The sequence below is a fragment of the Artibeus jamaicensis genome, unplaced genomic scaffold (genome assembly GCF_021234435.1).
Source record: "Artibeus jamaicensis isolate MK-2021 breed Jamaican fruit bat unplaced genomic scaffold, CSHL_Jam_final scaffold_804, whole genome shotgun sequence".
In the NCBI taxonomy this organism is placed as follows: domain Eukaryota; kingdom Metazoa; phylum Chordata; class Mammalia; order Chiroptera; family Phyllostomidae; genus Artibeus; species Artibeus jamaicensis.
Window position 1 is genome coordinate 1,159,360 of NW_026522055.1, and position 24,730 is coordinate 1,184,089.

At 57.2% G+C, this 24,730-nt stretch overlaps 1 protein-coding gene across 4 annotated transcripts; it reads left to right on the plus strand.

The window, feature by feature from the left end:
* Positions 1–4,674: 4,674 nt before the first annotated feature.
* On the plus strand, positions 4,675–23,026 carry MED25 (mediator complex subunit 25). 4 transcript variants are annotated; one of them, XM_037140855.2, is made up of 18 exons: positions 4,675–4,892; positions 4,988–5,033; positions 5,165–5,289; positions 11,086–11,184; positions 11,521–11,641; positions 11,913–12,075; positions 12,211–12,341; positions 12,643–12,730; positions 12,820–13,013; positions 13,388–13,516; positions 13,897–13,982; positions 14,064–14,121; positions 14,261–14,368; positions 17,174–17,362; positions 17,727–17,798; positions 18,487–18,705; positions 18,973–19,153; positions 21,268–23,026. In XM_037140855.2, the coding sequence occupies exons 1-18, from the start codon at positions 4,759–4,761 to the stop codon at positions 21,510–21,512; spliced, it is 2,388 nt and encodes a 795-aa protein (XP_036996750.2). In that variant the 5' UTR covers positions 4,675–4,758; the 3' UTR covers positions 21,513–23,026. The 4 variants fall into 4 exon arrangements, with proteins under 4 accessions (XP_036996750.2, XP_053515619.1, XP_036996751.2 ...); XM_053659644.1 differs by having other exon boundaries at positions 4,676–4,892; positions 21,397–23,026; XM_037140856.2 differs by lacking the exon at positions 21,268–23,026 and adding an exon at positions 19,607–19,740 and having other exon boundaries at positions 4,676–4,892.
* Positions 23,027–24,730: the final 1,704 nt, after the last annotated feature.

Consider the following 24,730-nt stretch of genomic DNA (forward strand, 5'->3'; position numbering starts at 1 on the left):
TAGAGACCTTAAGGAAGTATCTCTGGAGCGACGGACCCTACTTCAACCCGCAGATGACATCCTCAATGCTCGCCCCACCGAGGATGAAACTAGCAAGTTAGTATCCAGTCTTTTATCTGAGAGGCGCTACAAGGTATCTTGAGAGAAGGCTCAAATTTCCTCACCAACAAGAGGGGGGATTAATATGACAACTCCAGGTTCCAAAAACCTCTTAGGGCGTTTCCAGGGATGGTGGGATTTTGCCACATGCAAGTGCCCAATGTTGGCTTAGCCCAACCCCTATGGGAGCAATCGAAGAGAGAGGACAATGACCCTTTTGAATGGAGTCCCGGATGACTCATCATTCTGAGAGCCCAAAACCTTACGTAGGGAAGGCTCCAGCCCTGGCCTCGGCCCTCCCAGATCTGAGCAAGCCCTTCCACCCCTGTGTACCTGGAGGAGGGCACTGGCCCTAGGAGTCCCCAAAGGCTTGGTCGCCTCACTAGGGTATTTCTCCAAGCAATTGGATTCGGTCGCTAAGGGGTGGCCTTCTTGCCTTAGGTCCATAGCAGCCATTGCTCACTTCCTTAAAGAGAGAAAAATGAGCTTTCTCCCTGGCTGGTGTAGCTCAGTGGATTGAGCACGGGCCTGTGAAGCAAAGCATTGTCAGTTTGATTCCCGGTCAGGGCACATGCCTGGGTTGCGAGCCAGGTCTCCAGTAGGGGGCACATGAGAGGCAACCACACATTGATGTTTCTCCCTCTCTTTCTCCCTCATTTCTCTTCTCTCTAAAAATAAATAAATAAAATCTTTTTTAAAAATAGAGGGAGAACAGGCCCCAAGGCGCAAATGGAAAGGGCTTTAGGTAATAATTCCAACTACCAACTCTGTCCTTGAGTCCCAGGGAATAATAACCTGGGGTCCATCACACAAGGGTGAAATATGTGATGGGCCCGGAACCTGGGGCTATCCAGAACTCGCAAGGCTCCTGTGGGCCTGTATCCGATCTCCCGCTAAGGTTCTGCAGGATAGGTAACCCCTCACGTTTCACAAACTGACTCCGATTCTAAGGCTTGAATACTTCCTTGTGCTGAACCTAAAAGAGAAAATCACCAAGGTCGATATTGTGCAGCCTACTCCTCCTTCTCCTTTCCTGTCTCCCACCAGCCAGTTTCGCTCCCCTGCCTAGAGAGAACAATGATTTGGTTAACATCTTCCAAACAACTCCGCTCTCAATCTGACCTCTGTCCTTTGGGCTCCGCTCTGCCCGCCCCTATCTGTGCCATTGGACCAAGATTCTTCTTTGCTGGGTGAACCTTACAGGTCAGGGGACCGGGGCTAGCCTTTCCCTAAACTACCCAAGGACAAAGAACGGCCACCCACGTGTATCTGGCATACACACGATCCACAAACGTTGGTTTTGTTGGTTGGAAATGTGTATTTCTGCTTCCTCGCAGGGGTCACCCGGGAAGTACCAACCAGCCTATGGGCAAAATCCGTTCCCTGACCCCTAGAGACATCATTGGTGTTAAAAGAGCACAGAGTGGGCCCTGGCTGGCACCTTGGTTGGTTAGGCTGTTATTCTGATACACCACAGCTGTGGGTTCAATCCCCGGTCAAGGTACGTACAAGAAGCAGCCAATGAAGGCATAAAAATGGAACAACAGCCCTGGCTGGTGTAGCTCAGTGGATTGAGCGCGGGCCTGCGAACCAGACAGTCGTGGTTCGATTCCCAGTCAGGGCACATGCCTGGGTTGCAGGCTGGTTCCCTGCAGGCCAATTCCCAGCAGGGGATGCATGAAAGGCAACCGTACATTGATGTTTCTCTCCCTCTCTCTGTCCCTTCCCCTCTAAAGATAAATAAATAAAATTTTAAAAAATTTAAAAAAAAAAAAAGGAACAACAAATCAAAGTTTCCCGCCCCCTCCCACTCCCCTTCCTCTCTAAAATCAATTTAAAAAAAAAGAGCAGACTGGAAGACTGTTTGGCGTGTGTAGGAGATGGTGCCAGTCATGGGCAGATTTGAGAGCGAGGCACCGGCTTCTTCACTGAATAAAGTTTGCACTGTTAATACTATCAGCCCCTAATTGGCTTTAGGACACCAAACAAAAGGGAACCTCTCACTGTGTCCTGGAAAAGGGGACTTCCGTCCCTTAGGTTACAGTTTGATTTCTTTTATTTTCAGAAGAGGAGAAAGAGCGGGGCTCCAGGGTAGTGACCAGGCCAGGGCGTTGCCTAGCAACCTGCAGGTAGGTAAACTGATAAACAGCCGTGTTCCACTCGAATGTGGCCACGGTGCCAAGGGTTGCCTAGCAACCACCCTTCAGTCTTAATTTCCATCCTAAAGCTGTGAACAGCTGTGTGCCACTCCAAGATAGCCTCTTGAAGAATGTGGAGCACCCTTTCTCAGAGCGAAATCGAGAGAAACAGCAGCTTCCCCCTTGCCCTGGAGGATGGTTTGGCCCAGTGAGCGTTGCCAAGTAACCGCCAAATGAGATGGTGGTTTTTGTTGAGGGAAAAAAAGAGGACGAAATCCTTTATTTAACGGAATCGCGAAAGTATGATTTCGTAACGAACTGATACATGCAGAATGTGAAAACACTCCTCCTCAAATCCTTTCTCTAAAATAAAAAAGGTGGCAACCTAACAGAATCGTAACATGTTTTCACAAACAGGATCATTGTCCTGATATCGATCGGAGTCCTGTGGGAGTGTTTGGTTCTGTTTCCGCAGGTTGTCGGGAGTATAAGCCCAACTCGGTTTCCCTGGAAGGCCCTGGCTTAGCTGGAGAAGCGTCTCAGGTCTCCAGGGCACAGTTGCCTTCGGGCTCTTGGTAACGCGAATGCAGCCCCTTCTTGGGGCTGGCAGTTGTTCTGCGATCCCCTCTTTTTATGTTAATTTATGGTTCTCTGTATATCTTGGGGGGAGTGAAGGGATGCTTGAAGACCACTTCTATGACGTCAGAAGCTGAAGTCCCGTTTCCAATATCTAATTGGCCCTGGCTGGTGTAGCTCAGTGGACTGAGCATGGGCTGTGAACCAAAGGGTTGCTGGTTCGATTCCCAGTCAGGGCACATGCCTGGGTTGTGGATCAGGTTCCCAGCTGGGGGCACTTGCGAGGCAACCACACATTGATGTTTCTCTCCCTTCCTTCCCCTCTGTCTAAAAATAAATAAATAAAATCTGTGTATCTTACCATTCGTAGTACATTAATGGAAGGTGGTGATGGCATAGCAGTTATATTTTAAAAAAACCCAAACCCCAAAGCTTTTTAGAGAAGTACAATGATATGATGTTGGGGATTTAAAAGGCTTCAGCATAGAAAATAAAAAACAGAAGGAGCACTGGGTGGTGTGGCTCAGTGGGTTGAACGCTGTCTTGAGAACCAAGAGGCCACAGGTTCGATTCCCAGTCAGGGCATATGACTGGATTGCAGGCCAGGTCCCCAGCTGGGGGTGTGCGAGAGACAACTAATCTATGTTTCTCTCCCTTCCTTCTCCTTTCCCTACAAATAAATAAAATCTTTAAAAATTAAAAAAGGAATGGATAATGTAAATGTGAGAAAACAGCGATACTGCAGTGTGCAAAGGATATGAACCCCTTTTTATCAAATACCACCAGCCTGCACTGGAACAAATTGTCCTGATTTGCGTCCCCACTGGACCATGCCTGAGCCTTCTCATTTCACCCACCCTCATGGACATGACTCTTTCCAATATTAATTAACATGACGAAAGTATAAGACTTCTGATTTGCACTTTCTAATTGGTGAACATGAGTTCTCAGATGTCTATTTGCCATTTTAATTGGTGTGTGTGAAAAAATTCCTGCGTAGAATCATTCCCATGAAAGCAAAAGAAAGTATTTCTACTTTCCTAAGTTCTTATTGATGAGTAAGATGTATTCCTGTAGTAAATTTCTGTCAACACGCGTTAAGATGACTTTCCCATTTGATTGTTTTTTTCCAACTTGGTTTATGGAGTCTTTTGCAGACAAATCAATATTTTACGTTTTCTGGCTTCGCTGTAGTAGGAAAACTTCGAAGTCTTCACTATTATACAGTGTATTTCTTTATGCCTTCAGATATTTGCATGCATGGCTCCATTTGTTGCATTTACATTTTTAATCCACCTGGAACGGGTTTAGGTTCCAGGCCAGTTTCTGGCCCCTCTCCCAGAACACTACTAGCCGGTGTTACCTAGCAGCCTCCACTGGGGAGGGGGGGAGGTGGAAAAACAGAACAGCTGCACTGCCCAGTTGACAGAGACCTTAAAGTGTTTCGCACGAAGTGATTGGACCTTTCATACTCCCCATCCCCCTGTTCCAGAAAGAACTTAACTGGGAACCTCTTTGTGCTAGAAAAGAAAACCAAACAAACAACAACAACAAAAAAGGGGCGGCGTGCACGTTGCCTAGCAACCCGGTGTTCTGCCCCTCCCAATAATACCAGAGTGGGTTCGAGCGCGCGGCTCAAAGATGACCGCCGACAGCGGCGCCTTCAATAGACTTCGCTCTCGATAATCCTGCCAATAACACTCTTTCACATCAGACCTCGAAGGTGTTCGCTCTGCCTTTTCTAACCTGCACGCAACGAGCGAAAAAGTGGACGGTGATAGAACCAGCGCGCCGCGGATGCCCGTCACCAACATGGCCGCGGGCGCGTCAGCACTGGCTCCAGTCTTCCGGCACTGCGCACGCGCAGCGCAGGCGCACTTCCGCTTATCCCGCGGAGGCTGTGGCCGCCGTGGCTGTAGTCGCGGTGGCGTCTTCTTCGCGGGGCATGGTCCCCGGGTCCGAGGGCCCGGCCCGCGCCGGGGGCCTGGTGGCTGACGTGGTGTTTGTGATTGAGGGCACGGCCAACCTGGGGCCCTACTTCGAGGGGCTGCGCAAACACTACCTGCTGCCGGCCATCGAGTGAGTGCGGTTTCCGCGATTCCGGCCCCGCCTTCCGACTGGAGTTTGCCGCAGCCTTTTGCCTGACCCCAACTTTTCACCTCCGTTCCTCGTAGGTATTTTAATGGTGGTCCTCCTGCCGAGACGGACTTCGGGGGAGACGTGAGTCTTGGGACTGTTGAATCCGGGGGCGGAGGGTCAGGGCGGGCCGGACTCCGGGATCCGAGGGAGGCCGGAGCTGGTAGCCACTATACCTCCGGGGTCCCAGATGAAAAGTTTCTCTGCCCTCCCAGTATGGAGGCACCCAGTACAGCCTCGTGGTGTTCAACACGGTGGACTGCGCTCCTGAGTCTTACGTCCAGTGTCACGCTCCCACCAGCAGTGCCTATGAGTTTGTCACCTGGCTCGATGGCATTAAGTGAGTTTTTCTTGGGGGGGGGAGGTTGGGGGACCCTGTGATGGACTGTGAACGGGTGGTGGCTGGGGTCACACTGGTGGCCGAAAGGACTATGGGGGATTGTGTTGTTGTCCCGACGTCACCTCTGTGGTGGGTTCCGTGTGCTCAGCGAGTTTGCCATTCGGTTTGAACTCCGGTACCCACTTGGTACCCTGTGTGCGGTTCTCCATTTTCTGTGCGCTGTTTTTTGTTGTTGTTGTTGTTCATTTGCTATCACGGAAGTGTTCCGTGAAGACTGGAGGGCACACGGAAGCCCAAGTGCAAAGGGGGTGGGGCGAGGCCAGGGTGGATTCCTCTGAGATCTGGATGGAATTTTGTTCGTTCACATCGCCGGTTCTTGCCAGGTGCACGGAGCCTCGTGCCAAATCGCAACAGTACCACAGCAGAAGTCCCAGACCCAGGAGTCCCTGTCCCCTCTGTACCTAATATAAAACACCTCTAAAGGAGGTGAGGTAATAGTACAGGCAGTCCCTGATCTAAGATTTTTTGACTATGAGAGTGCAAAAGGAATAGGCATATCATAAACATCGTTTAGGCAAAGCTATAATGTTCATTAAGTTAAATGCATTTTCAGCTTGTGATATTTTCAACTTATGATGGGTTTATTTGGCTGTAAGTTGAGGAGCATCTGTACTTATATTAGTTATGTATTTACTGTATTATCCACTGTGATGTGAGAGTTTACTCCAAAACTTGGTGGCTTAAAAAACACACATATAGCCCTGTCTGCTGTAGCTCAGTGGATTGAGCGCGGGCTTCGAACCAAAGGGTCGCTGGTTCCATTCCCAGTCAGGACACATGCCTGGTTTGCAGGCCAGGTCCCCATTTGGGGGTGCATGAGAGGCAACTACACATTGATGTTTCTCTTCTTTTTACCTCCCTTTCCCCTTTCTTTAAATAAATCTTTAGAAAAAGAAATATATAAAAAAAACAAACAAAGTACACACATATATTGCCATGGCCCAGTGGACTGAACGCTGGCCTTGTGAACCAAAAGGTTGCGGGTTTGATTCCAGGTCAGGGCGCATGCCTGGGTTGGGGCCCAGGGTCCCCACCTGGGGATGTTTAAAGAGACAGCTAATCAATATATCTCTCACACATACAGGTCTTTCTTTCTCTCTTCCTCCCACCCTTCTCTCTTCTAAAAAGTAAATACATAAAACCTTAAAAAAAAAAAACAATCCAAACTCACAACCTTAAAAACACACACACATGGATTGTCTTGGGCAGTCCCCTTAAGGAATTCAGGAGCAGCTTTGCTGGGTGGCTCTGACTCAGTGCCTCTCACTAGGACCAGCGTGGTAGTCATCCAGGGGGGTCTCATGGGGTCTTCAGAGGACTGCTTTCCAAGGTGGCTCATGCCGTGGCTGGAGGCCGGAGGACCCAGCGGCTTGGTGGCTGTTCTTCACAAGGGCTCCCCATGGGGCTGCTTGCGTGTCCGCCCAACATGGCAGCCGGCTTTCCTCAGGCTGGGCAATCCAAGAGAAAGGAGCCACAGGCTTTGTATGGTCAAATCTCGGGAGGCACACATCAGCATTTCTGCCTCCTGCTTGGTACACAGGTCAACCATGCTCAGTGTTTGCAGGGGTGTGGAGAGCGCGACGTGGGGGTCAGTGGGGCCCAGCTGCTGTGGCGCTGTGGGGAGTGAGATGAGCTGACAATCTGTCAGTGCCTGGCCTGCATCAGATGCTCCCTGAGTGTTTGCTGTTATTTCCTGTCTCCGTTTCTTGGTTTGCACAAGTGGAAGACGGGGTCCCTCTCTCAGTGCTCTGGGGCCGGGTCACAGAAGCTGACCTTCACCCTGTGTGAAGCGTGGGTCTGGTCTGCGGTCAGAGCTCGCCAAACAGCGTCCTTTCCCAACAGCTGTTACCTTTGTTCGCTCCCTCCGAGAGTGTTCGTTGAGTGCCTGCCTTATTCTGGCTGCGTGTGCTGCCCTGGGTGCTGAAGGCCCAGTGGAGAGGTGATGCCCGGGTGTCCCCCTCACAGTCGTTGGAGTTAGCGGTCAGTGGAGAGCAGGGTTTTTCAAGCTGTGCACTGTTGTGACAGAGAAGTCTTTGTGATGGGTGCCGTCCTACGTGTAGGTCAGTGGTGTCCTTGGCTTCTACCCACCAGATGTCAATAGCCACTTCCCTCTCAAATGGTGACAAACAAAAATCTCACCAGATGTTGTTCGATGTCCCCTGGTGGGGTGAGGGAGGCAGAATCAACCCAAATTGAGGCCGGTTGGGATAGACGGTGATAGGTCGGCTTGAATAGTGTTAAGTGGGGGCTCCCTGAGGTCCAGGTCCAGGGCTGACGTCCCTCAGTCCCTAGCACCCCGCACAGGAGGTCTGGCACAGAGGAGGCCAAAGGAAAGCTTCGTTGAACAAGTGAATGAGCGAATGCCCAGGATGCCCTTTGTAGTATATGCTTCAGGACCCAGTTTCAACCTTCCCTGATCTGGCAAGCAGCTGGTTGCTCCCTGCTCTCCCCTCTTCACTCCAGGGTGTTCGCCTGTCACAGCTCTACACCTTTGGACTTGAATGTCCAGGCCCCTGGGTGTTTGCTTCCAGCTGGGGCCTGAAGCCCAAGAGGCCTCCAGAACCCTTGGCCTAGTAAATAAAGGAGTGAGAGCTATAGGGAGGGTAATCTCCAAGAAACCACATCGTCCGATGGGGCTCCTGGGGGAAGCCGTCAAATCCCTAGTAAATCATTTCAGCAGCAGTAGGAGGCCGAGAGGGAAAATGCTCTGTGAACGTCGTTATCACATGTTTACTCTCCTCCTCATACAGTGTGTCTTTAAGCTGCTGAAACAGCGCTGTAAGCTGAGCACATGCTGTGGAATCCTCCCAGTCTGCCGATAAACATTTTAGCTACTGTTTTACATTCACGGTTGTCCTTGATTTTATCAAGTCCTGTGTAACCAACCGTCTAAACTTAGTTCCCATGACGTGCCAGGCAGGCCTGTAAGAGATCACAAAGCGCGTCAGCAAGTTTTGTTCACACTTGGAGGAATGTCAGCTTCCCCGGGAATGCCTGGAATTAAAGAACAAAGCTGGCAGTGTGGCTTTGGAAATGGCCTCGCTTGGGGAAAGTTCATTTCTGAAGTTACGTTTCCTCTCTTACAAAAAGGTGGATTCCGCCCACCCCCGCCCCGCTCCCCCGCCCTGGAGTCTGGTGAGTCAGGTCAGAAATCGAAGGTAGAGGGAAGAGAGCCCCGGGAACCTTCCTCATGGCATTGTGACAGTCCGGTCACTCACTCATTCGTTCGTTGAACAGACATTTGTGGAGCAAAGTGTCCTAGGCACGGAGGAGTCAGGAACACGAGATGGGCAAGGTCCTGGCCCCCTTGCAGCTGGGGTGATAGGCGGGCCGGGGACCTGGCATGGGACAGCCCCTCATTGGGGATGGCTGCCCATCACCTTCATTCACTGGGCCAGTTCCTCCGGGGCCTCCAGGGACCTACAAGCTCAGGAAAGTGGGCGATGAAGGTCGGAGGGTGTGACTGGACAGACAGGAGTTAGAGCAGCCAGGCCACCGTGCGGTCGTCTTTGTTTGACTTTGTAACGTCAGAGGGCTTGCTTGGAACTAAGGTGTATTGTCAGCTTTATGGTATTTAAACCATAGTTTTCTTCTGACTGTATGTTTTTCCCCGCTTTTTGTTTTCAAGTGTTTTGTGCTTCTCGGACGAAGTATTTGCTACATGTCTGAGCTGGTGACAGACGGCTGACGCTTCGTTTTCACTAAGGAGCAAGTTTCAGGGTCTCAGTGGGGTGGGTCAGTCCCACTTTCCTGCATAAATGACCTTTTTTTTTAATGTATTTACTGTTAGAGAGAAGGGAAGGGAAGGAGAAAGAGAGGGAAGCACCAGTGTGTGGTTGCCTCATTCACACCCCCTACTGGGGACCTGGCCCTCAACCCAGGCATGTGCCCTGACTGGGGATCAAACCAGTGACCCTTTGGTTCACAGGCCAGCACTCAATCCACTGAGCCACACCAGCCAGGGCAAAAATAATCATTTACAATTTTTTTTTTTAGATTTTATTTATTTATCTTTAGAGTAGAAGGGAAAGAGAGAGGGAGAGAAACATCAATGTATGGTTGCCTCTTGTGCATCCCCTGCTGGGAACTGGCCTGCAACCCAGGCATGTGCCCTGACTGGGAATTGAACTGCAATCCTCTGGTTCACAGGCCTGAGCTCAATCCACTGAGCTGCACCAGCCAGGAAAAGCAATCATTTTAAAGTGAACGATTCAGTGACATTTAAGCGTATTCATCATGCGCAGCCACTGCCCCTGTCTAGTTCCAGAACACTCCCGTCACGTAAAAGAGACCCCGGGTGCAGAAAGGACTCGTTCCCCCGACTCCTCAACTTTCCCCCAGCCCCAGCCAGGGCGATTTTGGCTGAAGTCTCAGACTCACAAAACAGTGGTTTGATTACTTTAATTTAAAGAATTTCTTGGTTGATTATTTTAGAGAGGGAGAGAGGAACATTGTTGTTCCACTTAATTGTCCATTCAGCGGTTGATTCTTGTGTGTGTCCCGACCAGGGACCAAACCCACAGTCTTGGCATATCAGGACGACGCTGTAACCAGCACAGCTGCCTGGTGTGACTACTTTCAGAACAGCGAGCGGTGCTTGGCTGCACTCGGGGTCGGCTCATTCACTGTGGCCTCTCCCGGCGGGGCCGTGTTAAAGTGAACAGGGTCGACTTCACGGTGCAGAAAGAAAAGGCTGGGAGTGGTGAGCAGTGGGGCGTCTGAGTGCCCTGAGGGGACAACAGTGTCACTGAGCTCACAGGGTGGATTGGGAGCTGAGGGCGAAAGCCTGCAAGTGGGAAAAAACTCAGCAGAGAGCTCGGCCGTGGTGACCCCTTGTCCTGCAGGCGTTTCTCAGACCCTGCGTGTCCTCATGGTGCACAGGGGACCTAATGGTGGCTCAGATCATTTGGTCCCCTCCCCCGGAGGCTGCCGTCACAAAGCCGTACCAACAGGGCAGCCTAGGCCAGCAGGCCAGCACCCAGGAGTCCCAGCTGCGGGCAGGCAGGGCCTGGCTCCTCTGGAACCTGGAGGGGAGGGGCCTTCCCGCTTCTTCCAGCCTCTCGTTCCCCGGAGAGTCCTTGCTTCGTGGCATCAGCACTCCGGTCTCCAAGTTGTCTTTTTCCCTGAGCGTGTCTGTCCCTGTGTCCCACGTCCCCCTTTTGTTCCAAGGACGTGGTCATGTTGGATGAGGGCCCACTCGAGTGGCCTCACTGTAGCCCGGTCTCCTCTGTAAAGGTGCGATTTCCAATAAGTTTGCGTTGTGAGGTACTGGGCGGTGGGGCTTCGATGTGTCTTTTCTTGGGGACACTGTTCAGCGCCCCACCCCCACCCCCACCCCACCCCCCGGAAGGAGAGAAGGTCCCTGCGCCAGGCTGGGAAGGTGAGGCTTTACAGATGCCAAGAGGGGGAGGGACACAGGGACCGGGACACAGCCCAGGGTCCCAGGCCCTGTCCCTGTCCCGTCCTCTTGTGGGGCCTCTCACCGGAGGGACTCCCTTGCAGGAGAAGACAGTGTCCTCTGTCCTCATTCTCTGGGTCTCTGACTGTACCGGCACTGGGAGAGAGCAGGGAACTGGACAGTGTCCCCATGCCCCCAAGGCACAGTGTCCAGGGCAGGGTAAGGGATGCCGTGGGCGTGGGCGCAGGTTCTTCAAATGCTGCCTGGGGGCTGGGAGGTGGCAGCACAGGGTGCCACAGAGACCTGCAGAGGCTGACAGCCAGCCTGGCCTCTTGCAGGTTCATGGGCGGGGGTGGCGAGAGCTGCAGCCTCATCGCCGAAGGCCTCAGCACGGCCCTGCAGCTGTTTGATGACTTCAAGAAGATGCGGGAGCAGATGTGAGTGTGCCTGGCTGGTGGGGCTGGTGTGGGGACTTGGCTCAGAACCTGCTTTGCCTCACTCTGGGGACTGGGGCGGGGGTCAGGTGGCGTCCCCCGGCAGTGCCCGGTCTGGGGGTCCTCCTCAGGAAGGGGGTCTGGCTCCAGTCTCGCCTGCCTGCTGGGCGACCTCGAGTGAGGCGGGAACCACAGGGCCTCAGCGTTCTTGGCCGGAAAACGGGCCCCTTCCTCCCGACTTCCCGTGGGGCCGAGGACTTGCACTCCTGCTGTGCTGCGTCTGGGTCCCTTTCCAGGGCCGTGTTGCCCCCGCTCTGCAACTTCCCTTGTCCCCGGCAGCGGCCAGACCCACCGCGTGTGCCTCCTCATCTGTAACTCGCCCCCGTACCTGCTGCCTGCGGTGGAGAGCACCACCTACTCCGGGTGCACGACGGAGAGTCTCGTGCAGAAGATTGGGGAGGTGAGGACTGCGGGTCTGAGGGGCGAGGGCCAGGGCTGGGCTTCCGGCCGCACAAGGGGTGCAGACTTTGTGTCTAGCTCTGCTTCCTCCTGCTGGGAAGACTAACCCAGAACCCCCTGGGTCCGCTAATGCAGGTCTCGGCGTCCCCTGACCAGAGTCTGCTGGGAATTTGGTTTTGGGGCCCATGCCGCCCAGCTGCCCAACAGATGCGTGCGGTAGCAGGGGGTCAGCCCCTGCGGCCCTGTTCTGACCACTCGCTCGTTCCCTGCAGCGAGGCATCCACTTCTCCATCGTGTCTCCTCGGAAGCTGCCTGCCCTGCGGCTTCTGTTTGAAAAGGCCGCTCCCCCCGCCATGCTGGAGCCACTGCAGCCACCAGCCGATGTGAGCCAGGACCCCCGGCACATGGTGCTGGTGCGGGGGCTGGTGCTGCCAGGTGAGGCCCACACGCCCGTGCGGGGTCGGGGTGGGGATGGAGGGCGTGCTCACCGGCTGCTGCCCTCTGACCTGGATTTTCTTTACCTCTCAAACCCCTTCCCACGGGGCTCGGGGGTCCATCCTTGGCTCTTAGTTGGGGGTGGCTCCGCCCCAGGCCCTCTGCAGCCAAAGCAGCCTGTCCCCCTGCCACCAGCTCCAGCCTCAGGTGCCGCGCTCTCGGCAGCACCCCAGCAGCCTCTGCCCCCCGTGCCCCAGCAGTACCAGGTACGGACATCACCAGCAGGGGGGCCTCCCCCTGCGGCCTGGCTGAGCCCTGGCCTCCGGGAGGAGACCTAGTTCAGTGCTTGGACTTGCGGGGTGATGGGTGTCTCTGCTGAGACTTGAGGAGGGTGGGAGTCCGGGGCCCCGGAGCCACGTTCCTGCGGGGCGGTGGGAGTCGTGAGCCCCCGTGGTGTCGGAGTCAGGGTGCCTGTGCCTTGTGGGGGTGTGGGTGGTGCAGCCCCATGCCACAACGGGGCTGGGGGCTGGTCGCGTGGTCCTCACCGGCCTCTCCCCCCATCCCCAGGTCCCTGGGAACCTGAGTGCGGCTCAGGTGGCTGCCCAGAACGCAGTGGAGGCCGCCAAGAACCAGAAGGCCGGGCTGGGCCCGCGCTGTGAGTCCCAGGGCGGGCAGATGGGGCGGGCAGGCGTCAGCTGGGGTGCTCTCTGCGCTCACCTGCCCCCCCCCCCGTCTCTTCCACAGTCTCGCCCATCAACCCCCTCCAGCAGGCGGCTCCAGGTGTGGGTCCCCCCTTCAGCCAGGCCCAGGCCCCTTCGCTGCCCCAGGGGCCCCCTGGTGCCCCCAAGCCGTCCCCCTCTTCCCAGCCCAGCCTGGTTTCCACAGTGGCCCCCGGTCAGGGCCTGGCTCCTGCTGCACAGCCAGGGGCACCGTCCATGGTAGGTGCCTGCATGCTTCCTGCTTGCGGTCCCACTGCCACCGCGTGGGGGACAAAGAGGGCCCAGGGGCGTGAGTCTTGGGGTTCTAGGTCCTCGGGGGCTGAAGCTACAGACAGCACCGAGGGTAGGGGCGGGGGCAGGACTGTGGGGGGTGTGGGTCCCGGTGGGGGAGGACTCCTGCGGATCCCGTGGGATCCTGCTCTGAGAGTCCTGGAACCCGACAGCACCACAGTGTTTGTGTCCCAGGGATGGGCTCTCCTGGCCTTGGGGAAGAGGCTTTTGTCCTCTCCTGGCTGGCCTGTCCCTCTCTAGGGCCAGCCCCTGCCAGGAGGTGGCCTGACCCGCCCTGGTGCTCCCTTTCCTCCCCGACGCAGGCAGGCACCGTGGCCCAGGGCGGGGTGAGCGGCCCGTCCGCAGCCCAGCTGGGGGCCTCCGCGCTGGGCGCGCAGCAGTCGGTCTCCAACAAGCTCCTGGCCTGGAGCGGGGTGCTCGAGTGGCAGGAGGTGAGTCGGCCTGGGGGCCGCTGGGCCGCTGGGTCTCCCAGAGCAGGAAGCAGCAGTGGGAGCCCGGATTCGGGACTGAGGCGGTGGTGAGGATAGTGCTGCCCTTGAAGGTCTCAGAAGTCTCAGGCTCAGGGTGCAGACGGCCCAGGGGACCGGGGCTTCTAGGAGACAGAGGGTTACAGGGTCTGGGGGTAAGAGGAGGAGCTTAACATTTGTGGGAGGTTAGAGGATTGTGGGGTTGACCTTATGGAGGAGGGGCTGAGGGCTCTCAGGACTTAAATGGGGGCAGATCCAGAGCTTTGGGGTTCCCAGGGTTGAGCAGGAGGGGTCGACGGGGCTGAGACTCGGGGCGCATTGTGATAACCCTTTCTTCCCCGCAGAAGCCCAAACCTGCCTCCGTGGATGCCAACACCAAGCTGACGAGGTCACTGCCTTGCCAGGTCTACGTGAATCAAGGCGAGAACCTGTAGGTCACTGTCAGGGGCGGGGCAGGGTGGGGCGGGCTCAGGCTTCCCGTCCCCTGATGCCTCTCTCTGTGTTGCCCCAGGAAAACGGAGCAGTGGCCCCAGAAGCTGATCATGCAGCTCATCCCCCAGCAGCTGCTGGTGAGCGGCAGGCGGGAGGAGTCCCAGCCCTCCCCCCCACCCCCCCACCCCCCATCCCTGCCCTGCTCCGCTCCGCCCCTCAGTCCTTCCTGCCTCACTTCCCCACTCAACACGCTGGCTGGCCTCTGTGTCTCCCCAGACCACACTGGGCCCTTTGTTCCGGAACTCGAGGATGGTCCAGTTTCATTTCACCAACAAGGACCTGGAGTCCCTCAAAGGCCTCTACCGCATCATGGGCAACGGCTTTGTGAGTCCCGGGGCAGGCGGGACCCGGGGGGTGCTGCCTCCTCTGTCCACCTGGGCTCCTCTCCTTCTTCCAGAGCCCTAGCTTGGTTTACAATGACAGTACACATCAGAAGGAAGTCCATTCTGTGGTAATCTGTGACCGGGCGTGACAGGAGCACTTGGGAAGAAGTTGGCTGTGACCCAGGTTTACCGGACGTATTGGTTTTCTGGGCCTGTGAAGAACAGTAATGTGCTCCGTCCCAGTGCCGGGAGTGCAGAGTCCGAAGCAGGGGCCAGCAGGGATGAACCCTCTGAAGGCACCAGGGGAGGCCAGCGTGGCCTCCTGCAGCTGGTAGCCCCAGTGGTAGGGCTTCGGGCAGGAAAACCCTGGTCTCTGCTTCCCTCCTCCCGTGGCCGCCTCCACAACCCCATGTCTGCACCTCCACAGGGTGGGGCACTCTCCTCCCTATGGGGTCTCTGCTGGCTTCTGAGGCCACCAGTCATTGGACCGGGACCCCTTGACTTACTTGATCTCACCCTAGTTATCAGCTAGGACCTTACTTCCCAGTGAGGTCGAGTTTCCAGGCGCTGGAGTTAGAACTTCTACATGTATATCTGCAAGACAGTTCCCCTCATCACACTGAAGTGGGGTCTTCCCAAGTAGGAACAGGTCAGGTTACACAGGATGTCCTGTGGGCCTGGCGCCTTTCCAGGACAGGGGACTTGCAGTGGCTTACCTTGTGGGATCCTCAGGAACATTCTACAGAGAACAGGAATGCTTTTGGCTGCAAGTAACAATAAACCCAACCAGCAGAGTTTGTTGAACAAATAGATGATGGGGTGAAAAAGCCCAAAACAGAAATTTATTTAACTTTTTAAAAAGGTTTTTAAAAAACTTATTTATCTTTAGGGGGGAAGGGAAGGAGAGAAATATCAATGTATGGTTGCCTCTTGTGGGTCCCCTGCTGGGAACTGGCCTGCAACCCAGGCATGTGCCCTGACTGGGAATCGAACCACAGTTGTTTGGTTTGCAGGCCTGCGCTCAATCCACTGAGCTACATCATCCCGGGCCAATTTATTTGATTTTTAAGAAGATTTTACTTACTTGTTTTTAGAAAGAGGGGAGGAAAGAGAGAAGGAGAGGGAAACATCAGTGTGTGGTTGCCTCTTACACGCTCCTCACTGGGGACCTAGCTACAACTCAGGCATGTGCCCTGACTGGGAATCGAACCAGTGACCCCTTGCTTCTCAGACCGGCGCTCAATCCTCTGAGTCACACCAGGCAGGCCCTAACACAGCAATTTATTCTCTCATGGTTCCGTGGGTCAAATGGGCCCAGCTGGGCTAGTGCAGCTTGGGAACCTTTGTGGGATTGGCCATTCGGATGCCAGCTGAGACTGGTCATGTGAAAGTTTGAATGGCCTAGAGGCGCAGGACTTGCAGGGCTGTGAGCCACGAGGTGCGGGCTGTCAGCTGGGGCTTCGCCCAGCCTGGCTGTCGGTGCGGTGTCTCCGCAGCTCTTCTGAGTGGGGTGTCCCCAAAGTGAACGTCCTGCTGGCAGGCGTTTATTTCTTTTAAAGATTCTATTTGTTAGAGGGCAAGGGAGGGGAAATAAAGGAAGAGAAACATTGATTAGGTGCTTCTTGAATGCACCCCAACCGGGGACCTGGACCAGACCTGTGCCCTGACCCAAAATCAAACCGGTGACCCTTTGGTTTGCTGGGGGATGCCCAGCCCCCCGAACTCCACCAGTCAGGGTGGCAGACATCTGCTTTCGACACTTGACAGGCTGTCCAGAGGGACCGCTGTTGGGTTGGTTTTGTAGCCCGATGATGTCAGGGTCAGGATCCGGCCACGCTTGGGTGTGCAAGATGGCTGTTGAAGCTCCAGACATCTGGCAGGACCAGATGCAGGAAGGCAAGAAGAAAGTGTGGTGTCCATCACGTAGTTCTGTCTTTTCAGGGGAGCAGGCGTTTTCCCACACTCCCAAGCAGGCTTCTCCTTCATCTCCTGGGCCAGATCCAGGGCACTGGGGCCTGGGCCCATTGCTGCTCCAAGCAGAGTCGGGGTTCTCTACACAGGGGAGAAGGGCAGGAGGACCTTGGGAGGATGGCTGGCAGGGTCCTCCTCCTGTGAGATACTAAGGCTCGGAGGAGTAAACTCGTTTGGCCGAGGTCCCAGAGGCGAGACCTCGGCTCGTCAGTCCCTACTCCCTCAAGAGCCCCTGTGCCGAGCGACCGTGTGTTATGGCCCCAGTTCGTGTTTGCTGATGTTTCCTGGGCACTTCCATGTGTCCCACTGTGGGCCAGGTGCCTGAGGTGTGCAGGTGCATCCTGTAGTCATAGCAACCTGTGGTGCTAGTGCTGCTGACCTCAGTTCTGCCTGGGGCCAGGGAGGCTGTGACTGCCCCCTAGGGGTCTCGGATCCCCTGGGTCAGTCATAACCGACCATGCCATTGATCCGTGCGTCAGCTACTGGCTCCATGTTGGGGCCCCTCCTCAGCTGTGAGAGCTCTTAGGCGTGCAGCCCCCCTGGCTGGTGGTTGGCAGGTCCAGGTGGGAGAGCCGGATGGAACCTCCTGTTTGGGTCACTTCCTGTCCACTCCTGTCCGTCATCAGTGGGAGCTCCAGCCTCGCCTTGTCTCTGTGTGCACTCAGCTGTCTTCTGAGGCCTCGGGTAGTTTCTGGAGCAGCCACAGGCGAAACCTCAGCCTCCACCTTTCCCACAGAAGCCTCGGCGCTCCTGGACTGGGTCGTCCAGAGCCAGGTGGGGCGGGATGCGTCATGTGTCCTCCCCCAGGGTGTGAGCGTCTGGTGTCCTCCTCCAGGCCGGCTGCGTGCACTTCCCCCACACGGCCCCGTGCGAGGTGCGCGTGCTCATGCTGCTGTACTCGTCCAAGAAGAAGATCTTCATGGGCCTCATCCCCTACGACCAGAGCGGCTTTGTCAACGGCATCCGGCAGGTCATCACCAACCACAAGCAGGTTCAGCAGCAGAAGCTGGAGCAGCAGCGTGGGGTGAGTGACGTGGGTCCCCTGACCGTCTTTCCCCCTCCTAGCACCTGCCCACCTGGACCCTGGCATGCATGGCCAGATTCCCCAGGGCCCCCTGGGGCTCCGGTGCCAAGAAGGGCTCCTTTCCTAAGATGTGGCCACCTAGGTTCAGTCCCATCCCCGCCTGTCCTCACGCTCTTTCCCTTTTCAGCATCCTCATAGCCTCTCAGAGACACAGCCTCTTCCGCTTGGGGACCTGGGGGATGTAAAGTTTACTTGCCAGATCCCCTGCCCCCAGGGAAACATTCCCAGCCCCTTATAGGTTCCCCTTCAGGGCTCAGAGCTTCTCAGAGCCAGTTGCTTACCTGCTCCCTCTCTCCCTGCACAGATGGGGGCACAGCAGGCACCCCCTGGGCTGGGCCCCATTCTGGAGGACCCGGCAAGGCCCTCGCAGAATCTGGTGAGGACAAGGCCAGCAGGGTCAGGGTCAGGGCCAGGGCGGGGGAGGCCCCGGAAGATGCTATTGTTCTGACCCAGCTGCGGAGGCCGATGGGTCTAGAGCAGCCGTCCCCAACCGTTTTGGTACCAGGGACGGGTTTCGTGGAAGATAGTTTTCCCACTGGCCGGGGACGGGGTGGGGGGAGTGGCTTTACAGAATGCTACCAGGTGCAGCTTAATCGTCACTTGCCATTCACGGATAGGGTTCTGATATGAGTCTGCCAGCGACCGATTCCTTACGGCCTCCCTCTGTGCAGTCAGATCTCTCTGCTCAGGTTGCTCTGTTTGCAGCTCCTCCCCCGCGCCGGGGCCTTAGCCGGAGCCTCAGACCCTCAGGCACTAGATTCTCCTGAGGAGCGCGCAGCCCAGGTCCCTCGCATGCTCAGTTCACAGTAGCCAGTAGGGTTCACGCTCCTATTAGAATCGAACAACGACGCTACCGCCACTATGACGGGGCGGAGCTCAGGTGGTGATGTGAGCAATGGGGAGCTGCTGCACAGACACCTGAAGCTTCGCTTGCTTGCTGGCCACTCACCTCCTGCTATGCAGCTGGTCCCTATCAGGTCACCGACTGATACCGGTTTGTGGCCTGTGGGCGGGGGACCTCTGGTCTAGAGCCTCTGTTCCTCGCCCCCATCTCTTTCCACCAGCTCCAGCTCCGCCCACCGCAGCCCCAGCCCCAGGGCGCCGTGGGGGCTCCTGCTGCAGCGGGGCAGCCCCAGGCCCAGGGCGCTGCCCAGGCCCCACCAGGCGCTTCCCAAGGCCCTCCTGGAGCAGCTCCCGGACCATCCCCTTCTGGACCTATCCTTCGGCCCCAGAATCCTGGGGCCAACCCCCAACTGCGGAGCCTCCTCCTCAACCCACCGCCGGTGAGATTCGGGATGGGGGGCAGCTGACAACACGGGGCCTGGGCAGTGGCAGTTCCAGACCTTCTGTCTGGGAGGAGGGACGTTGGCTTGATCAAAGGCTCCAGGCCCGCCAGCTCCTCTGTGTGTCTTTCCCGGGTGGGCTTCTGCTCAGATTCCTCTGAAGAAGGGCCCCACGAAAATGACTGGACCAGACCTTCCCTGCCAGAGGCTGTGGGGCAGGGCGGAGCTCCTGCTGGGGGCTCTGAGCCGCTCGTTTTGCTTCCCCAGCCCCAGACCGGGGTGCCCCCGCCACAGTCCTCCCTCCACCACCTCCAGCCACCGGGGGCCCCTCCACTGCTGCCACCATCTCATCAGGGCCTGGGGCAACCCCAGCTGGGCCCCCCGCTTCTGCACCCGCCACCCACCCAGTCCTGGCCTGCCCAGCTTCCCCCACGGGCGCCTCTGCCAGGTAAGGAGGTCTGGGAGGGGCCAGGGGTCTGGACAGAGGGTCCCAGCATCCCCCTGGCTGGAGCCCTAAGACCAAGGGCTCCCAGGAAGTAGAGTTCTGGTATTCAAGAGTAGTGGGTCCCACCTTGGGTTCTGGGGGGATGTGAGGGCCTGGGGACCGAGGACCCAGGAGTCCTTGGTCCCTGCGACTCCTTCCCTGCCTGACCTCTGGGGCTCTCTGGGAAGCATGGTCTCAGGGCCAGAGAGGTATTTAGGGGGGTGGGCTCCCAAAGGTCTGTGGGAGACGACATGCTTGTGTCCAGATGGGCCGGAAACGGCCTCTGATGGGTCTCCCAGCACTTCCTAGACGGCTCAGTGGCTCAGACTCTCAGAGGAGGAGGGAGAAAGCAGCCCAGGGCCCTTCAGGGCCCCAGGGGCTACTGGGAGATGCAGTCCCTTCCCCACTGCCCCCCAGGTCAGATGCTGCTGAGCGGGGGTCCCCGGGGACCGGTCCCCCAGCCGGGCCTGCAGCCCAGCGTCATGGAGGACGACATCCTCATGGATCTCATCTGAACCCCCGACACCCAATAAAGTTCCTTTTAACACACACCCCGGCTCCCGTCGCTGACGTCCCCAGGACTGGGCAGGAGGAGACCGGGGGAGACAGGCATCTCTGTCCTTGTTCCTGCCTCAGCAGGCATCCCCGAGGCCCCGGGCCAATGACGCCGGGGCCTTGGCAGCCTGGCTCAGGGAGACGTGGAGGCAGGCGGGCAGGGCTCACGGGGCCACGTGCTCTCGTGGAGACAGGGTATCAAGGGGGCTTGGAGGTGGCCTCAGAGCCAGGCAGGCTCAGCAGGGGCTTGGAAGAGAAGCAGGAGTCGGGGAGGCCAGGCAGGCCGCCCAGGTGTGGCGAAAGCAGAAATGAACGTGCGAGGGCAGGAGAGAACGGGGGTGTTCGGGGAGCAGGTGGGAGCCCCTGGGGCGCAGGCGTGAGGGGCTCGGGCTGCAAGCAGCAGCTCGAGGGTTGTCGTGGGGACACCAGGACCACAGGAGAGGCTGCGTGCAGGGGGCGGGCCTTGGTTTACCAGGAGTCGGAAAATCGGGGAGGAGGCTGAGGCAGTGGCTCTGGGAGCGGATAGTCCAGAGGTGGAGCCGGGGCAGAGTTGGGGGCAGGCGGGGTGAGGCTGGGACCGGTGTGCCGCGTAGAGGAGGTTGGGGGTGCAGGGGTGTTGAGGCCGGTCCCCAGAACCTGCCCTGAGTGCCGGTCGCTGGCGGGGCTTCCCTGAGTTCAGCAGCCGGGAGAGGAGCCAGCAGTGAACACTGATGGTCCTGGGTGTGTGCAAGTGACAGCTGCCGTGTCGGGAGCTGGTGCTGCGTCCTGAGGCGATGGTCTGTTTGGTGCTCGAAGTCATAGGAATGGACAGTGTCACACCTGGAAACGGGGAGGCCCAGGTCCCACTTAGAGACCTGCCTTCTGGGGCTTCAGACCAGTGGACAGTGCAGGGGCCGCCCCTGAGATGGGAAGCGCAGCAGGGAGTGGGTCAGGGGTGTGGGGAGCAAGGGGCCCGAAGGACGTCCTCAGGGAGCTGTCCTGGGGTGGCCGTGTGGATGCAGGCACAGGTGCGGGCCGTGCAGGTGGGCTCCCTGGAGGTGGAGAGTCCTTGTCTAATGTCAGAGTGCAGCCCAGTGTCGCTCGCCACGTGGTCCACATCCGGACCACCAGCATCCGCTGGTTTGGGGTGCCGGCGGACGTCAGAACCCCGGGCGGGCCTCGTTGCCATGTGGTGGCCCCCGGGCCACTCTGCAGATGAGTTTTGTTTGGCCTTCTCCGTGTCAGTGTCCATGGTGTTTTTTCCTGGTGAGTTAGTGGGAAAAACCAGGAGAATTCTCACACTCGCACACACACCAAACTGGTCATCTTGGCTTCTCTTGACAAGCCAGGAGACCTGGCACCCCGGGCCCGCTCTTGCGCCTAGCAACAGCGGGCCAGAGCCGCCCCCTTCTACCGGGTGCCCGCCCTGTCGTTCGCCACAGTCCCCACCACTCCCTCTCGCTCCCCTGCCTCTGTCCGCGGGCTCGCCCGCGTGGCGTGCAGGGAAAGTGAAACCTTTCTTGTACCTATGTCTCTACCACAAGTGACACAACCAAAGAGAGAACGAGAGGGCCCCGTGTTTCGAAAAAAATGGGAGCGAGACTATTTCTTTGTGGAAGTGAAGAGCATGCCTACGTGTTTAATATGCAAAAAAATCATGTCTGTGTTGAAAGAGTACAACCTGAAGCGCCACTACGAATCAAAGCACAGTAAGAGCTTCGACCAGTACACGGAGCAGATGCGGGACGCGCTCCTCACCGAGCTGAAAAAGGGCCTGACGGCTCAGTAGGGCCTGGTGGCCAGCGGGGGACACCACCTGGCCGCTGCACGCAGAGAGACTTCCCTGGGCGTTAAGGCCTCCCGCTGACAGCGAGTTGACAAAGCAGCGGAACGGCGGGCCCTGCACGGAGACACTCACCTGTTCAGGCCACAGCTGCAGGCGCCGATGTGCGCCGATGTGCACCGCACGTCGTGTGGGAGAGGGAGCAGGAGACTGGCAAGTCCAGCTGCTCGAAAGCGGCAAGTGGGTCGTGGCCTCTTCCGTCCCCACGCGTGAACCGTTCCCACAGCTGGCTTTATTTATTTGTGAGGTTGAGGATTCCTGTGTGACCGAAGCAGCCTGTGACACGGTGCCCAGGCGGGCCCGGCACCGGCGTGTGTGTGTGTGCTGGCGGGAACATTTTCCAGAGGTCGCAATGCCGGAGCGCAGCTGCACACTGGCGTGGTGACCCGGTGATCTGTCTCAGGGGGACTTGTCAGTGCACCTCGAGCCAAGCTGGCAGCATTTGGCGAGGACACAGAAGTTCGGTGATTGTGTCCATAGCCTGGACTTGCACTGTGTTGAGAGAGTGTGAGGAACACACTGTGAACGTCCTCGACGGGCTTCTGTACTTGAATCTAGGACAGGTGGATGGTGAACTTGACCCAGCGTATCCCACAGAAGCTCTGTGACCTGGATGTCACGTGGTGATGTGGAAGAAGTCGGACCTGCTGAAACCCATTTACCGGGTTCTTTTCACGAGAGGCAAGAGCCACACCTTGATTCCCCTGAGGAGGTCAGTCAAAGACTTCAGGTCAAGGTTTTGACCCTTCCGAACACTGTTATTTTTCCACAAGGACATTCACAAATAGCTACTTGAATGTATGTGAGTTTGCCCAGTCCTGGCAAAAATGGGGAGGCCAACATTCTGACTCCACTTCCTTTGCCGTGGTTGGTTCCCTGAAACAGAACACACGGCTCAGACCGAGTTCACCTGAATCGTGGGGTTAACGACCAGGTTCCCCCGAGGGCTCCCTGCGTCCGGACTCCGTGACGACGCACCAGTCCTGTCCAGTTTGCCTTTGTCGCTGGGTGGCGGCAGCGTGAGTGCAGACCGCAAAGAGCAGTTACTGACTCCGGCGCAGTGGGCGTGGTCTCCCCGCGGGGCCCTTCGCAGGGATCTCGGCCCTGCACTCCGCAGTGGGCGCCCCGAACCTCCGAGCCTGCGGCTTCCTGTGATGAAACCGAGTCGCAGGCCACCGCACTCCGGGGGTTCCGGGCTGGGTTCCCTGGTGCCCATCCTGCCGCGCCACCGGGGCCCGACGCAGACAACTCGGGGGCGGCGGGATGCCCTCAGCCTCCCAGCCTCCACTCAGAGGAGCGAGAGAAACTACGAAAAGAGAAAATTTTAATAAGGAAATCTCTCTATTTTTCAACTTGTATTTTTTCAACTTGGAATTTGAGATATGAGCTCCAGTACCAACCGTCCTTGTGTTTTGTTCTGTGCGTTCACCGCAGTTCAGTAAAGATGCAGTTTGATCGTATTTCTGGCCGTCGCCTTTTCTTATACCTGGCTAGTTCACTCATTTATGTGGCCCGCCTGGCTCCTGGAGGCATTTGAGTTTCCCATCCTCCCCGCCCTACAGTGGTTGAATCAAGTCTGGGGGCCGAGGGGAGGCTTTGAACAGCCCCCTAGGTGATTGTCACGCAAGCGGAACACAGAGAGGGACACGTGGGAGCTGGAGGGGACGCGGGCAGGGTTTCCTGGGCAGCGCGCACAGCGGGGCCTCCTGAAAACTCAGATGGCTTCACGGGCCAGGCAGGTGATGGAAATGTGTGACGCGGACGGGTGTAAGACAGTAGGGCGTGATGGGGACTGTGGCGAACCTGGAGAGTGCTTGCCCCGCCCAAAGGTGTTCAAATGAAAGACAAAACACACCGTGAGGACCAAACAAAAATCCGCTGGTGGGTCCAATGAGGCCTCGGGCTGCCATTTTGCGACCTCGGGGAGAAGGCGAAGACGTGAGGACCAGAACAGAGCCCTGAGGAAAACCCCATGCGTGAGGGTCGGGCAGGGAGCCAGAGGACAGGGGGGACCCGGCAAGCGTGTTCTAGAAGCCGGAGTGCTTTTGAGGAGAGTGACTGACTGTGTCCCAAGCTGCCGCAAGGGCAAGGAGCCAGCGCTGCTCCCACCAGGGCGGGCATTACCCTGCGGGGAAACTCTGGTCGGGTCCGGGACAGGCGGGTGAAAAGCAGCCGCCGCTTTGGCTGTTACTGGCTACTGAGGCTCCCTGACCTCAGCACCCAGGTAAGTGAACCTGAAAGCCTGCCACGCCCTGGTCGCTCGCAGGGGCCTGTTCACAGGCAAGGCAGGAAAAGCCCAGAGTGTCTGGGTTGCCCCCGAGATCGAGGAAAGATCTAGACACAGAACACACTCCCCCCACCCCCAGTCTCACAGTCCAGGTAAAGGCGACAACGGCAGCACTTAATCTGCCTGTTAGAACCAGCCGAGGCCAGCCCAGCCCGTCTCCGGGGGACGGTCTCCTCCGAGTGCCGGGTTCCAGCTGCGTGACTGCAGCAAGCAGTGAAGCCCGCTGAACGGCAGGCTCTAAACTGCAGCCCTGCACTGACTCGCTCTGTGGCTTCGGGCAGGTGGGTCCCTGTGCATCTCTGAACCTCCGGGTCCCCCTGTGTCGGGGAGTGACCTCCCCACAGGGCTCGGTGGCCGGCAGGCTCTGCACAGCCCTCTGCACCAGGGAGCTGCTGTTAGCTGGTCGGCTGTCCTCACTGCCTCCCCACCCCCTCTCTCTGGAGGGGGGCAGTGGCGGGCAGAACTCGCCAAAATCCTCGCAGCCTCAGTCCCTGAGGATTGTAGGAGGGTGAGTGAGTGGTTAGAACTATTTCATTTTTGAGCTTTCAGACTTTGCTTCCGGAGCTGGGGCGAGACTGGGCAGTGCGTGCAATTCCTCCCCAGGGAGTAGGTCTGGCAGAAGTGGCGGAACATAAAATGAGAAAAAACAATCAAGGCAAAACGGCTAAAACACCAACACATGAATAGTCGTGAGCCTGTCTGGGTGAGAGGACATGCCCACTACTGCCCCTTTAAGAAAAAGTTAGGAGAAAAGTGACACCTGAAAAAAATGGGATTTGTCTCAAGGTACACGAAACTCGCCAACAGAGGTTTTCCACCATCTTTTGTTTTTTAAAATTATTTTTAGAGGAATGGAGAAAGAGAGAGAAAAACATCA